The following is a 15,317-nucleotide window of genomic DNA, read 5'->3' as shown; positions in this document are numbered from 1 at the left end:
CAAATAGACAGGGAAGTTGTGTTGGTTTTTTTTTTTAAGCGTAACGGGGAGGTAATAAACCAAACTAACCTAAATAACTGCTTCCAGCTGCTGGAGGTACGGTACCTGCCTCGGCAGCCGGAGTCAAATCTAGAAGCGTTGTGAAAGGTGATAAAAATTGCGATGTAGCAGCTTGCGTTATCACGGGTAACTTGTGTTGGTGGAGAAGTGGAGGGGATGGGATGACGTGATGGCGCTAGGAACCCTTATCCCTTACCCCAATCCGTTACCAAGCATCTCCCATCCAAAATGTATCAGCTGGAGGTCGCCGGGGCAGGGGCGGATGTGTGCGTTGCTCCGACCTGGAGGAACAACTCAAGCCCTAACATCACTGGGTGGGTAGGACCATGTATTCAATACCTCAGAGCCTGTATTTGTTTCCTGAGAAACATCCCGCTGACCGAGTGGGAGCAGGGACTCCCTATGCAGCCCGGGACTGGATCATTAGCAGTACCATTGCTGTTAGCTCTCCCCATCCTAACGCGCTGGGAGGTCGTGCGGACACTAGTAGGCTGTAGGCTGCCCTGGTGGTACCATAAACCTGGCAGTGGAGAGCTCTGGATCAGTCGGACCTCCTCGAAGTGTTCGGTTTGAACCAAGCCTTGGGGGAGGAAGAGGAAGGAGAGCTGAAACCTCCCTGCATCAGGCCGCAGCTTTATACCAGCTGGTGTTTTGGCAAGACCCCCGTGAATATTACCGGATGATGGGTTTTTTGGGGGAAACCCGAGGATGGTGAGATGCACCTCCCTGGTTAGGGACAGCGTCACCCTTTGGCTGGCCAGTGGAGGGACGTGCAGGCACCTGAGGGGGCTGTTGGGGACATCCAACCAGAGCTGCCGATCCCTCCCCAGCTGCCAACTTTTGACGTGTGGATCGTTACTGCCAGACCTGTCGATGGGACTTTGGGAGAGGGACTGGTGCCTGTGGTTTGTCGCCATCCTTCAGCAGAACGGCTGGCCCAGATCTGACTCGGAGAGTCTCTCTGGGCGGCAGTGATAGAGAGGAGAGAGAGAACCACAGCTGGTTTTTTTTTCCAAGAGTTTGCAGCCAAATCTTCTGAATTGCGAAGTGAACAGCTCAGATTTTGGAACCCTCTGAGGAGGAATAAATACAAAAAGCCAAGATATCCTTTTTTTTTTGTTTCATCATTTTTCTGCCTATAATGTTGTTTTAAGGGGCTGTGAGTCACCTCGAGCAACAAAATGAGACATCCTGTACCCCTGATGAAAATAATGAATATTTAACAATATATTATTTATTGGGGTTGTGTAAAATAGTGGCCTGGGTTCAGTACCTCTAATATTCTCCATATTGGACAAGGGCTTAATAAAATTGAGGTCTTGAGGACCTTGTGTGGGCATGTCGGTGTCATGCTCTTGCCATTGGGTTGTGGTATGGACAGATGGGGTGGGTTTAGGTATCTGGAGTTGGAGGAAGGTCTATCTTGTTTCCATTGTTGTGAAATAAGCACCAGAAACTGGCGCGTGGAGCAGAGTTTAAGTAATGGGAGCACATTTGAACCTAAGCAGGGTGCAAGCGGCCTGGGTGCTGCTCAGAGGGGTAGGTGGTCTTGGTGTGAGGCATCTGGTGAGTGTGGTTACAGCACAAAAAAGCTTTGGTCTGGAATAAAAGTAGATTCATGCTACAAATTGAAGAGTTATTACCTAAAAAATTTGCCTTTGGAGCAATTTTCTATATGGGAATTAGCATTATAGGAGGAATCGGCTTGTTCAGCCAGTGCTGGGGTGGACACCAGCCCCCTGAAAGCTGAGGCAGGTGCTGTGGGTGCTCCTCTCTGGGCTGGGTGGGGGTGGGTGGGGGGAGGTTCTCCCTCCCATCATCACGCAGGTGGTGAAACTGAGTCACGGCACCTCTGAAGTCACCCAAGGGGCGTGTGGGTGTGTGTCAGCCCGGGGTGGGGGGGTGTCACCCAAGGGGGCTGGGGGGGGGCGTCACCCCCCGTTCCCCGGCGGGGAGGGGCAGTGGCGGGCTGGGGGCGGCGGGGGAAGGGGGGGTGCGGATGCCGGTGCGGGGGGGCCCCCGCAGCCAATGAGTGCGGCGCGGGGGAGGGCTGCCTGCGCGGCCGGCGGCGTGTTGCAGCCGGGCGGCGTGTGCGGGCCGGAGCGGCGGGGACAGCAGCGCCTGTCCCTCGCACCTTGCCACCCCTTCCGACCCCCCCTTCCCCCCCCCCTTTTTTTTTTCCTTTTAATTTTTGTGGGTTTTTTCCCTCCCCCACCCTGCGGTGCATTATTATTATTTTTTCCCTTCCTTCCCTCCCCCCCCCCCCTTCCCCAACCCTTTCCTGCGCTTTGCTCCGGGAAAACGCTGGATTTTAAACCTCTCCCCGCCAGGCAGTGAGCGGGGAAGGAGGGGGAGGGAGGAAAAAAAAAAAAAAAACCCAAACCACGCAACCCGCGGTGAAACATGGCCCAGGCGAAAATGCACCACCCCGTCTCTTGGGTGATCTTCGCCGGGATGGCCGCTCTCCTCCTCTCCCAAGGTAGGGCCGGGCGGGGATGCTGCGGGGGATGCGGGTGGGGAAAGGGGGGCGGCCCCACGGCAGCACCCTCCGGGGGGGGGGGGGGGGGGAGAAGATGGGGAGCCCCCAGAGCGGGGGCAGAGCTGGGAGAGGGTCCCCAGCCCGCTGCTAAGTTGGGGGGGGGTGGGGTGAAGATGCGGGTATGGCACGGCGGTATATCCCAATTGGCGCTGCATCCCCGGGCTTTGGGGGAACTTATCCCATGGCGCAGCAACCCCCCCCCCCCGCTGATTTTATTTGGGGGGGGGGGATCCGGTGCAGAGGGACTCTGTCGTCTCAACTAAGTTCCCGCAGGAGCAATATATCCAACAGGCTGGGGGCGGGGAGGGGGGTGTTGGAGAGCCCCCCCCCCCCGTTTGCATTGCCGGACCCGCCTGCAAGGTCGTCCCAAAAACTCGGTGCAGCCCCCGGGGTCCTGCTCGCCCCCCGCCGGGCTGGGGAGTTGGGAAGTCCTTGTCCAGCCTGTCCCGGGCAAGCACGGCTTCCTCCCCCTCATCCCCAAAAGGGGATGGTGCTTTGGCGAGGGCGGGGGTTGTGGAAAAGCGGTGGGGAGAGCAGAAAGCGAGGGAAGAAAAGGTAGGGGGGGAGGAGGAGGCAGGAGCCAGCCCCATCTGGCCGGGAGCACCGAGCCTGTCAGCTCGCGTTAGGCTCCTCGCAGCCATCTGGAGGGGCTGTGGGAGCGGGGGTACCGCCGTGGGAGGGGAGGAGGGGGCCGCATCCTGCACCCCGGGGCTCCTCCTGCGCCGGAGCGCCCGCCGAGCCGGGGCTGCGGGGGGAGAAGCGCCGGGGGGCTGCATTGCACCGAGCCCGCCACCATCGCGGGTGGTACCCGGGGCTGTGGCGGCGAGGGCTGGATGGATGCACCCCCCTCCCGCAGCCCCCTTCCACCTCTGTGCTGCCCCCGGTGCCCACCCAGGGATGGGGTTTGGGTACCTGCGTGTCTAAATCAGCCTTGCCTGGGGTGTCTCCCCCTCACCCCCCCTGCCTTCAACCGAGGTGCTCTGCAGCAGGGCTCCAGTGGGGCGTGGGGCAGGGGGCTGCCCGAGCCGGGGGAGATGGCCAGCCGCCATCTCCGCTCAAACTTCTTTCTCCTGGGCAAGCTGGGCCCGCTCTTGCAGAGAGCCACCCCTGCTGTATCGACCGGCGCCGGCTGCTTAGCATGCACATCACACGCCAAGGCATTTCTCCTCTTCGCCTTCCTCCCTCCCTCTCCCTCCTCAAGCTCGCTCCTTCTCCCTGGGTTGCTGCTTCCCGCTCGCGCTGCGCGGGATGCTGGCGTCCCTGCAGCCCTGGCTCCCGAGGGGGCTTCCTGGGGGTGGGAGCCCTGGCCCCCTCTGCCAGGAGCCCAGGTGGGGCGCTGGGGGGCAAAGCTGCCCTTCCCCGCCTCGTTTCTCCTGTCCAGAATTTGTGGGTTTTTTAATTTTTGTATTTAATGCTTGCTTTTTGCTCGTGGCTTGGCTTCCCTGCAGTCTTACTCCCTGCCTCTGGTCATCTCTCATGCTTTTCCCTGCTCCCAGCAAAGCTTACAGATCAGAAAGTAGTTGTGCTTTTCCCCCCCTCCCCCTTTATTTATTTATTTTTATTCTCCTTGGCAGCAGAGTGGTGGGGAAGAACGTGCTGCCTCCCCCGAGTCCCCTCTTTGCAAGGAGTCTGATGTGGGTGCCAAAGTCCCTGAGTCACTGCTGGGGCAGGGGGAAGCAGGGAGCTGCGCTGTGCCGTGGTCCGGGGGGACCCAGGGCAGAGCCGGGGGGTCCTGGGCAAAGTATCGCACAGGGCAGCGTTCGGCAGCAAAAAGTTTGGGCCTTTTTTGGGCTGGGAGACATTGGGTGCGCAGGGTTGTTGGAGGGAAGGAGTCCCCTGGGGAGGTTTTCTTGCATAACCGTGTTTGAAAGAGTTGTTAAAAACAAAATCCAGCAAAAATCATTTTGCTTTTCAGTAAAATCTTTCTAAGAGGGTTTTGAGAAATCGGGGGTCATTCAGCCCCAGGGGTAACGTATAGGTATGCATCCATTGCCACATATCAGCAATATGGTGCTGCTGCTTCATGAACTCTAATAGTCAAAGTGTTTTCTTTAATTTCTAACTTCTCTCTCACTTGGTACACAAAAGTGGAGCTGGCTTCTGTTTGAAAATGCAAAAATTATTGTCATGCAGGAAAACTGTGTTTTGCACAAATCTACTACAAATAGCTCAAGAGATCTGTGCTGCCCTCTGCAGCAGTTTATCAATACTCCAGGTCATTTACCTATTTACAGCCAAACAAACAATAAGAAAAGTGGTTTGTGAGTATGCTTGAGAGTAAAGTGGAGCGTGAAGTGGGATAATTCCGAAGTGCTTGACCATCTGCCTTTGTGCAAACACCCATAGATCCTCCAAGTTTTGCAGATTCGCTGTTGGTTTTGGGGAAACGTACCCCCAAAAAGGGGGGGTTCTTGAGTGTCGTGTCCTTTAGGAAGGAGCCCTCTGAGCCTTGAAACGCCCTGCCTGGCTTTGTGCACGGCGCTGCCGCCGTTCCCAAGGGAGCTGCTGACTGCTGGGTGTTGGTGCTCGAGGGCAAGGTCGGGGCGCTTGCTTGGATGCTGCATCTCCATGGGAATGAGATGCAGGCACCCATCGCATCGGCACGTGGGAAGGGCAGGGCCGGCCAGAGGCTGGGGAAAGGAGCTGGGAAGAGGGAGGCTACGGAGGGCTGGGACAGCCCTGGGTGTTGGGAAACGAGTGGCTGTTTGGCAGCACAGCTCCCGTTGTGGCCGCTCTATCTCTTCTGTAGGATTTTTAAATAGCGACGACAAATATCTACAGCGTGATTAAGGACCCAGCAGCAGCGTTTTCCCTCTTTCCATGTTTCAAAGTAGAGGGGTGGTCTTGTGTGTGCCCGGTGTCCCTGGCTCGCACCCACCGGGATTTCTTGAGGAAGAGGAGGGCTTGCGCAGAAAACCCACCCCAGCACGTGGGAGTGGAAGAGAGAAGAAAACTCTTCGCTCAACCATGTGTAAAAGGATTAACCAGGCTAAAAGGTCATAGAAGATTTAGCTGGGCCTTTAGCATCAGTAAGCCAAGAATTATGGGAATTTGATTTATAAATTAGCATAAAGACCTTATTCTAATAAGCATACAAGCTGAAATAGGTATGTAAAATAATAGCATATGTCAACATCGTACGCGGAGTGTTCCTCATCCGAAAGAATTCCTCGCTCCGTCGATGTGGCTGGGTTGCAGATAACTCCCAAACCGAAGCACGGGCTCCGCTCGCGTGCGATGGAAAGGCTGGATCTGGCCCGGAGAGGCGTCTATGGGGGGAGCGGCCGGCTGCCTCCCCTCGGGAAGGGCAGGATTCGGGAGCGTGGGTCGGAGCCGCGCATCCCGGGAGGACTTTTTCTCAGCGGAGGTGGGAGGGGAGACCTTGTGCGAGAGGGTAATTGCGCTAATGAATGTGTATAAGAAAAATTACGTGTATCGACATCTCTCTGTGAATACCCGGATTTATTGTTCCCCGGGGGAAATATTAGATGTGGCTTTGTGGTGGTTAATAGTTACTGTGCAGGTCAATAAAATGTGATATTCACCCCAACAGCAGAAAATAGCTATTTAATAGGTAATAACAGTAATAATCAATACCTACATGATTAGATAACCCAGTTATATGTAGTACATAAAAGGAGGGGAATGCGCTCTGGTTCCTCAATGGCCTGATTTGGAGCATTGCTGAACATCTGTCATTCTTGTTGATTTTTAGCCGCAGCTGTAAGCAGGTATCCAGCACCTCTGGAAATCAGGCCACCGCATGGGATTAATTGAGACATTTTTAAGACCTGGGGAAAATAAACAGGAACACAGGCAGACCTTTGCCATTGGAAGGATGCTTTTGAAAGCAGGCTGCGTTGCGTGAAAACGTGGGATGGCACCTAAAATGCTGGGTTGGCGCTTGGGACCTCGGTTTGGTCGGTGGCTTTGCCGTGGACGCTCTGCGGAGCGTTGCACGTGGGGTTTTGCATGCGCTGGGGTACCGCTGCTGCCCTGGGAGCATCCCTCCGCTGCTGTGGTCGTGCAGCGGTGGGCTGGCAGGATATAGCGGGGAGTAAACTTGTGGTTGCTCTACACGCTGCGTGTATGGAGAGATCTCTATCAAAAAGGTTGTCATTTGTAATGACATGCCTTATGGCGTGCCGCGATGGGGAACGCGTGCTGGGGTTGGCTCATGCTGGAGCTAAAACAGCTTTACGAGCCCCGGTTGTGGTACGGAGGTGTGCGAGGTCCCGTGCACGCTGCCACGTGTTTCGGGACGTGTAGCTGCTTGCTGTTCTTAAAATGCAGGCGGGAAGAAGGCGGCTGCGCTTATCTACAGTGGGGATACACAAGGAGGCAGTGAAGGCTGCACGGCCGAGGAGGTATGGGACTGGTCGTTTGTCCCCACGTTTAGGATGGGACTCGTGAACTGGTCAAGAGGAGATGAATATGAGCTTGATAAAGCAGAGAAGATCAGGTGGTAGCTGTGAGCTTGGGGAAAAACCTCCCCTGGTAAAACTAAACTTCTGAAGCATCATAGGGCCCTATGTTTACAAGACTTGGTGGTGCTGGATGCTCTGGAGTCTGCAACCAGTTTTGGGACAACCTAGTGCTTAGGAGAAACTGCTGCTTCTTTACCCACGTAGACATTTTGACTGTCGTAGTAACCCTGGCTTATGCTTTTTTGGTCTTCCTCATGTGCCAACCCTGCCTTGCAATTGAGACAAGTGCATTCCATATTGCAAGTGTCTGCTTCAAGAATTACTCTTGCTGCTTTTGTGTAAAAATATCCATGTTTGTGATCCTCCCCCATTTTATTTTTTTCCCCTATGGGGAAAAATTGATCAGTTGACAGATGTAGGTCAAGTTGGCAAGCCGGGCTTGCTATTTTCTGTGATAAAACTGGGGTGGAGGTGGAGGGGGAGAGCTCACCAGCCTGCTTCCCAGGCAACCTGCAGTCGGACGGCGAAGGTGGGCTCCAGCCTTCCTCTGCAGCCTGCGAAGCACCGTGTGGGGAGTGTCTTGCTGGCCATGGGAATCCGGGGGAAAAAAAAACCTCTTTTGAATCTGTCTTTCCTTCCCAAATGTCAACAGTGGCAGGAAAGAGACAAATTTTCTTTGCTTGTTCCCCAGTCGAAGGGACGAGTTACTAGAGGAGAGCTTTAGAGAGGGTAAATATTATTTTTTTCCTTTTTTCCAGTGTTACTCATAGCAGTCCTTTGATGTGCAGTAGCAAAACTCCCACTAGACTCGGTGGGACCCAAACACAATCAGTCTCAGATGTTCATGGCAAAGGCTTGGAGCTTTGACTTGGACTTGGAGTTGAGCCCTTGTTTTCAAATAGGGGCCAAAATGAGCAAAGTGCCAGATTTTGGGATTCTGTAGTAGAAGTCCAAGCCTTGCTGCCATCTCCCATCTTCAGCCAGTGTCCTGCACCTCCACACGTGGGTCTTTCTATGCCTTTAGCAGCTTTTTTGGGGGGGAGACCAACTTGCAAAGGATGAGCTCTTTGTCACTGCATCTCCTGGGGGACCCTGATCCCACCTGGGGCACCCTAATCCTGGGGGGGCCTCCAGCCCTTTGCTGGGTGCTGGTGCACCCTCTGGGCATTGCCCACACCATGCTCCCAGTACGTTTGGACCTGTGGCTGCTAGCCCAGAGGAGTTGGCCACCTCCCTCCTCCTTCCAGAAGCACGCACCTTGCTCTGAGTTAATAATAAATCAGAGGTGCTGCCTTCACCGTGCTCTGTTATCTCCCGCCAAGAAGGATATCATGGATTTTTGATGCGTTTACAGTTAATATGTCCAATACTGAAAGCTGTTGTAAATTAATTGACCCCTTGACCCCCTTGTCCCATTGACTGTTCCCACTAAAGACAGTGTTCGGTTCTTGGCATCCTCCCCCCTCTGCTTTCCCTTCCTCCAGCTCTTCCACCTCACACATGCTTTGCTTACTAATCAGGGGGAGCCGAAAAAGGTCTTCTGAGCAGGGCTTCATGCAGCCGAGGAGCCGCGGCACCGAAATGCTTTGTAGGAGCCGTGTGGGGAAGCCAGGATCCCGGCGACCCAACGTGCATAAATTATGGGTGGTTGGAGCATTTCCTTTAAAGCACTGGGGAGGCGGTGATGGAAGCTGGCACGGCATCGTCCGCCTTCCCACGGGGACGGGGGCAGAGCGATGCAGCTGCTGCCAGGCTAAAGAGTCACAGTGCAGCACTGAGGACCTTCTGGAGGCGGGTGGACCTCCATCAGCGGGGTGCAAAGGTGCTCAGCACCTTGCATGAGGGCACCTCTATATATCTAGGGAGCTACGGCTCGTGCCAAGTGCTTACTTTTGGAGCTGTGGTGGGTCTGGCTTGCAGGGAGGATGGGAGCGGGTGCTCGGCAGGGGTTTGGGGGAAAGGAGCAGGAAAAGATGCTGGGAACCTGGAGGTCCTGGACTGGGACGTGGGTCCTGAGTTTGCATCCTTTCCTCATCCTGCAGCGATTTGGCCTCATTGCACGGTCCTTCCCTTTCCTCGCTTGGCCACGCGCTCCATAAGGATACCAGCCATCTTTCCCCTCTTGTGTCTGGTCTAGCTGGATTTGCCTTAAAACGTTTTTTTTCCCCCCCCGCTATGTAATTGTACATCACTGAGCATAGGGAAACCCTGATTTACCTTGGAAAGGAGCTTGCGCGGCTGGTTTGTGTCCTCCCGTGACTCACGATGGGAGACAGCAGCTGCTAAGAAGTAGAAAATGCCACAGGAAACTGTGTAATGTTAGAAACGCAGCAGAGCGGGGTGTTTTTATTTACTCCAAAGAGGAATAAAATAGAGCAATCGCAAATTCCCAGTGAAAGTAAATTCTGGGGAAAATAGGGATTGATCTTGAAGTATTTTTGTTCTGATTCGGAGCTTGCGGAAGCTTTATATGTACAAAGTAGTGAAGCAATTTCAAACAAAAGAGATCCGAAGGCTGTGTTCTGGCGGTATCAAAAGAGCCTGGAGTCTCGAGCCTTGTTACTTTTGCGTTTTTTTAATTGTTATTTCTTCAAAACAGATCCTCTGCTAATGTTTTGATTTTGCCAGAAACGGCATTCTTGATTTAAAGAACGGGTTTGAAAGCCAAATCTGACCCGCCGCGTTGGAGGCGTGACAAGCACTTGAAGCGGAGCAAGGTTCATTAATACTGTAATATTATCTCGCCGTTTTAAGTGGGTGTTTCCCCCCCCTCCCCCCCTTTTGTAAGAGTTATCTGGTGAAAAGCACTAACTTCCTGGGTTGGTTTGGCTGTTTTCTAGCTTTGTTCCTTTTCTGCAGGACAGATGGTATTTATAGATCCGAGGGGGCCTGCATTGGACTTTCTTTTTTTTTTTTTCTCAAAGTCAATCCCCAAAGCCCGCGCCGGGGTTTTGATAGCGGGCCAAGGCACGGGAGAGTGGCAGGGCTGGCTGGCAAGAGGTGAATTTGGATTTAGCATGAGTGACATCTCTCTTAATGACGAAGCCCTTTCTGGAACGAGGCTGGCGGGGAGCGGGATCCATTAGAGGCCGGGGTAGCGGCAAAGCCAAAGCCGCCTTGTCGTTGAAGACAACATTTAAAAATTTGTATTATTTATTGTTTACTTTTTGTGCCCGTCAACACTTCCCATTGTACATTTTGGGCTTCAAAACCTCACATCACATTAGAGCCAGCTCCAAAGCCCCCAAATAATGCATAAACTATGATTATTCCTTCTGATCCGGTTGTGTTTATGTAAATGGCTGGAAAAGCGGTTTTCAGCTTATTTCAGAAGCTTAAGGGATTCATACCAAGCCTATTATTGAAAAATCAGAAAGTGAAAAGCAACTTCTGAGACAAGGAATTAGCAACTCAATGGCAGCGTGCGTACGGCTGGCTGTACGGGATCCGGCGGCATCACAGCCCGGAATTCCCCCGGGATTGTAAAACTCAACGCGTGGCAACAGGTTGTCGGGCTTTGCAGGGAGAGGGGACTTGAAGGAGGTTTGCACTTGATCCAGAGGGGCCAGCGTGTGGGGTGGGAGGCTGGAGAGGGAGCTGGGGTGCAAAACCGCTGGTGGGGGTCAGGTTTTTTGGCTGATGGTGTGCGAGGAGCATCGCTGGCGGCAAAAGCCACCAGCCGCTTGGCTGGTCACCCTGGCTCTGTGTCCCTGGGGCGCACGGGTGCACGCCGGGAAGGGGCTGGGGGTCCCCTCTGTGTCCCCAGCGTGGCTCTTCCTGCCGTGTGCAAGCCTTTTCCCTCTGTCCCAGGAGAGATGGGAACAGATTGAAATCCTCTTTGGGGCGCTGGCCCCTTCCAGCCGGCCCTGCAGCATCTCATCCCTCTTCTCCTGCCGCTTTTTTTTCCCTGGTTCAGTCCCTTTCCCCCTTCCTTATGTTAATTTCCCACCTGAGCACCAAGTACTTTATAAATAGCAAATCTGAAATGAATTTCCTAGCAGCAATCATTATCTCCCTCGACAGCCATTAAACATTCACACAAGCAGAGCAAAATGACAAAGGGGATTGATTTTTACAGTATGTCGGGGGGAGGTAGGAGAAAGGAAATATGTTGACAGGGCTTTTCCCCCCCTTCTACTCTCCCTTCCATTCCAGATCCTCTATCTTGAGGAATTCAAAATCACCCAGTGACTCCTTTTTGAGATCAAGTTGGAAGGGGGTGGGAGAAGCAAAGTTGGAAATAAATTAAAAAGGGGGAAAAAAAAACCCAATCCCTATTCCCTGCTTCAGCCTCTACGAGCTTCTCTCTGATCTGTCGGCTGCATGCGACTGGTAAACATGAAGTTAGTTACGCGGCCCCGGCTCTTGAGATGAATATGTCAGAGTTAATGCCTCCGAAGATGGAGGGGTAGGGTGGGGGGGCCCAATCTCCGCAGCCTTCTCAGCAGAATAAATGTGTTGATGCAATAGTTGGGAGCTGGCGAGCTGCTGCCGTACGAGGCACTGTAGCTGAAAATTTAACTTTGATTTCAATTTTCATATTTGTCAGCAATAATTAGATTCAAGAAATGTTTTTGCCGCTGTTCTAAAATACTAATAAGTAGGAGCCTTTGTAGTATGGCTAATGGAGTCTTTTTTTTCCTAGTGGGCTAGAAAAATTCCATTAAAGGGAAAAGTCATACTATATTACCATGCTTCAACATGCATTGACTTTGCTGCCACAGGAATATCTGTGCTGGGAGACAGCGGTCCTCGCTTGGAGATGCGGGGACGGTGCCTGGGAATGGGGCTGGTGTCCCACGGTCGTGATCTGATGGGGCTTCCAGGGGAGGGGCTGCTGGAGGGGCTCCCCCTGCCCCACGCCTGGCTGGGGGCGGCTGGAGGCTTTCAAAGCGTTCGTGAGATGATACTGCAGCGGTAGCCTGGCTCTCGTCCAGCCTGCTCGCTTTAGCAGTTATTTTTGGTATTGGAAGTTCCCGTGGGGTTTAAAGCCTTTAGGTCAATTAGGGGTCTCCCCTCGCTGGCTCTGCCAAAGGCAGAAGGCCCCTTCTCCCCCCTCCCCGCCCTGCTGCCTGGATTTCCCTGATGGCATGCGCCAGGTTTTATCCCAGAGCAGCGCCGGAAAGGAAAGCGATATTAAATTTGCTGGCGATATGCACAGCAAATGGGGGAAGCTCTAAGTTGTGTCATTCTCAAGTTACTTCAGCCTATTAAGCAAACAAAAGCACTCGTGGAGTGAGAAATGGAAATGGCCAATGCGGCCCGATTAATCCTGGATGTACAATTCCATTAATAAGCCAGCTTTTAATAGGTGGCTCTTTCCAGGAGCTGCTGGGCCTAAGAATTGATGTATTCACTGTAATTGTATTGCAACTAATAGGATATGAAGAAAATTGTATGGAGAACCTGTTCCTTCGCCACCGTTTTCCAATCGGTTGAAATAATGCTTCCCCTGGAAGAGCCCAGTAAGGTAATGATACTTAAATCTAAATAGAAACAGGAATATTTTTAATTTTAGTGGAGGTGATTGTGGCTTCTGCTTTTCCTTCGCCACAGAGCAGGCAGAAGCTGAAACAGCAGTTTGCTGATGTGCTGGAGAAAATAGGGATCCCAACCCCAATGGAAACGCTTTGCGGCTGGATACTGGGGCTGCTGTCCCAGGCTAGGCAATGGGATGCCGCGGCAGAGAGCTACACTGGGTCTCTTGAGAGCAAAGGGGGGATGTTTCTGGGTGCTGAGGCAGGGGGCTGCCCCTCCGGCGTCTCACCCGGAGCGTTTTGTTCTCTTCATTGGCAGCGAGAGGGGCCTTCACCCTCCGCAGTCGATGCGATTCACTGGGAGAGCTCATTAATGAGCCTGAGGTTCTCACTCCATTCATCCTCTGTGTTTATTCAGAACCACGATCCCAGGGCTCTGACAGTTTGCTGATACTCTCTTTGCAATGAACTCCTGTTTTCATACCCCTGCGAAAACTCGCCTCCTGCCTTGTGGAGCAAACGTACCTTTGTGGCTGCGGCTCGGGGTCCCCGAGGTATTCAGAAAGGGATCTGGGCTTTTATCGGCGAGCGTCTCCCCCAGGGCGCTCGCACGAGCAGCGCGGCGATGCCGTTGGTACGGCGCTGCAAATCCCAGGCAGGCTGGGCGGATCAGCGCGTCCGAGGTAACGCACAGCGCTGCCCCGGGATGCAGATCTGCGTAACATCGACGCAGTTGCGGAATAATTCAATCATACAGTTAACGTTTCCTTCCTTTTAATGTGCAAGAGCTGACTGATTCAAAAATCCAGGCCCCTGATTATTGCAGCCATTGCTTTGCTAATGGGCTGGGGGATTTGGAGAAGTTTGCAGCTACTGTTCATCACCGAAGGCCGCTGGTTCGGGGTTGTTTGTTTTTTACTCCTCCTCCCTATTTGTATGCATGCTCTGACCCTTCTTTGGTAGCAGGCTGGAGAGTAAATATAAAGGGGAGGGGGGGAAAAAAAAAAAAGAGGGGAAAAAGGAAAAGCCAAGGCACAGTTCAGCTCAAATCCCTGAGGGAACAGATGTGATCGCCTTACAGAAATGGCTCCAATAAGGCCAGAAAGGAATATTGCTTTTATAGCTTTTGGGATATAAAACATTTGGAAAATGCGGTTGACTGGCAGGGCCTAATTTATCATTTACCCATTCCTCTCCCTCCCTCCATCCTCGCATCCACCCAAACACAGAAGCGTGCTCGGACGGACTTGCTTCCACTTTCTTGCTTTCTGCCTCTGTCCCGCACGTAGCGCGTGCAAAGCCGCGCTTCCTTGCACGCCGAGCTGTGTGCGCGCACACGCCGGCACGTGTTCCCCTGCGCTCCTGCCTCCTTGTCCCTCCACCTGTGTCATGGATTTATCATCATTCTGCTAAGCACTCGAAATCCTGTGGCTATTTATAATTAATGCTCAGAAACCTGCCAATCCATTTAATGACACTAGGAGGTCACGGCCTCCCTTATAGCTTCCCATTAATCATCATTAGAACAGTTCTGGGTTTTTTACATTCTTTTTAAATGTTAATTCACCTTTATAATGCTCCTTTCAGCTTTGACTGTAAAGGGAGACTCTGTAGTGACTCCAGACTGTCTTGCAAGTGTGTGCGGGTGAAAGGCGCAGTGGGACAATTGCACTTGATAAAGTCTCTTGGATGTCTCCCGCTGGAATGAATTACACTCACAGACTCTGCGAGATGGGATTTCTTCACTGCCCTCTGCTGCCTGCTCCTCGCAGTGATGCTGGCACGGCTCCCTCCCTCCTGGCTCCGTCTCTCGGGTACCACCGAGCCCCTCGTGATCACTCCCTACCCGCAGAGACCCATGCGCTGCTGGCAGCCGTGCAGCAAGCAGTTCCCGGAGGGGAATAAGCTCATCGATGCTGGTGCAGAGCTTGAAAGGGCCACATGTGCTCTGCCAGGTTGCGCTTGGGCACGTCTTTGCTGGGTAAACTTGCTTTGACATAAGGCGGGCTCATGCGTAGCTTGGTTTTATGGGGTTATGGTTGTTACATCCCCTCGGCTCCTTGGTCTGGGCGGAGCGTCAAACTCGCCCCTCGTGAGGGGTAACAAAAATCCCAGTTCCCAGAGAGCAGGGCTGCTCGCAGCCGTGGGTCCTCGTCCTCCTCTTTCCTGCCACCGCCCTGGAAGCAGGAAACCCCCAGTCCTTCCCCTGCATCCCAAAGCACCTGCTGTCATCGTCACAGCCCCACATCCTCCGGGAGCCGATGCGACGGCACAGCAGAGGGGGCTTAGCAGAGACGTCAGGCAGCAGCTTGGAGGAAGGAAAGCTCTGGGTGCAATCTGGTAGCTTTTGGCAAGCAACAGCTTTTCTTAAATAGCCCTCTCCTGGCTTGCTGTCAGAAGTAATCGTCCCCTGTCTGAAGTCAATCTGTGCTCGTCATTAATGGAACGGGTCCGAAGCGGTGCGTGCCCGATCCGGGTTCTGGGTTTGATCCTTTCGGGGGGGTCCCCGGCGTGGTTGTGCGTGGCTTCGCGGTGGAGGCTTGCTGCAGCGCGTGGGGTCCCGTGAGCTGCTTCTCTGACAGAGCTCCTGGAGAGTTTTCACAGCCCTGGGTAATAAACCTGCAAAGCATCCCACGGTGCTTGCTTCACGATTGCTCAGCAAGATGGGGCGAGGCAGCCCCGACATCCGGCCCCTTCGGTGGGAGGCAGCGCACGTAGGCTTGGGGTGGGCGAAGGTTCGTGCTGGCCCCTCTTCTCAGGTGAAACAGGATTGCTCCTTTGGGGAGTTCTGGTCTTGGTGAGAGCCGAGCCCAG

The 15,317-nt window shown here is 53.5% G+C and overlaps 1 protein-coding gene across 1 annotated transcript in view; it reads left to right on the top strand.

Annotated features, from left to right (window-relative positions):
* The first annotated feature begins 1,946 nt into the window (after window positions 1-1,946).
* Window positions 1,947-15,317, top strand: part of LOC142067489 (protein CEPU-1) — a 353,823-nt gene continuing 340,452 nt past the window's right edge. The window contains exon 1 of the mRNA XM_075116134.1: window positions 1,947-2,539. Coding sequence (XP_074972235.1) covers window positions 2,464-2,539 — 76 coding nt within the window. The 5' untranslated portion in view covers window positions 1,947-2,463. The remainder of the gene's footprint in view (window positions 2,540-15,317) is intronic.

Source organism: Phalacrocorax aristotelis, chromosome 22, assembly GCF_949628215.1.
Source record: "Phalacrocorax aristotelis chromosome 22, bGulAri2.1, whole genome shotgun sequence".
NCBI classification, from domain to species: domain Eukaryota; kingdom Metazoa; phylum Chordata; class Aves; order Suliformes; family Phalacrocoracidae; genus Phalacrocorax; species Phalacrocorax aristotelis.
This window is presented reverse-complemented; position numbering and strand designations above follow the sequence as displayed.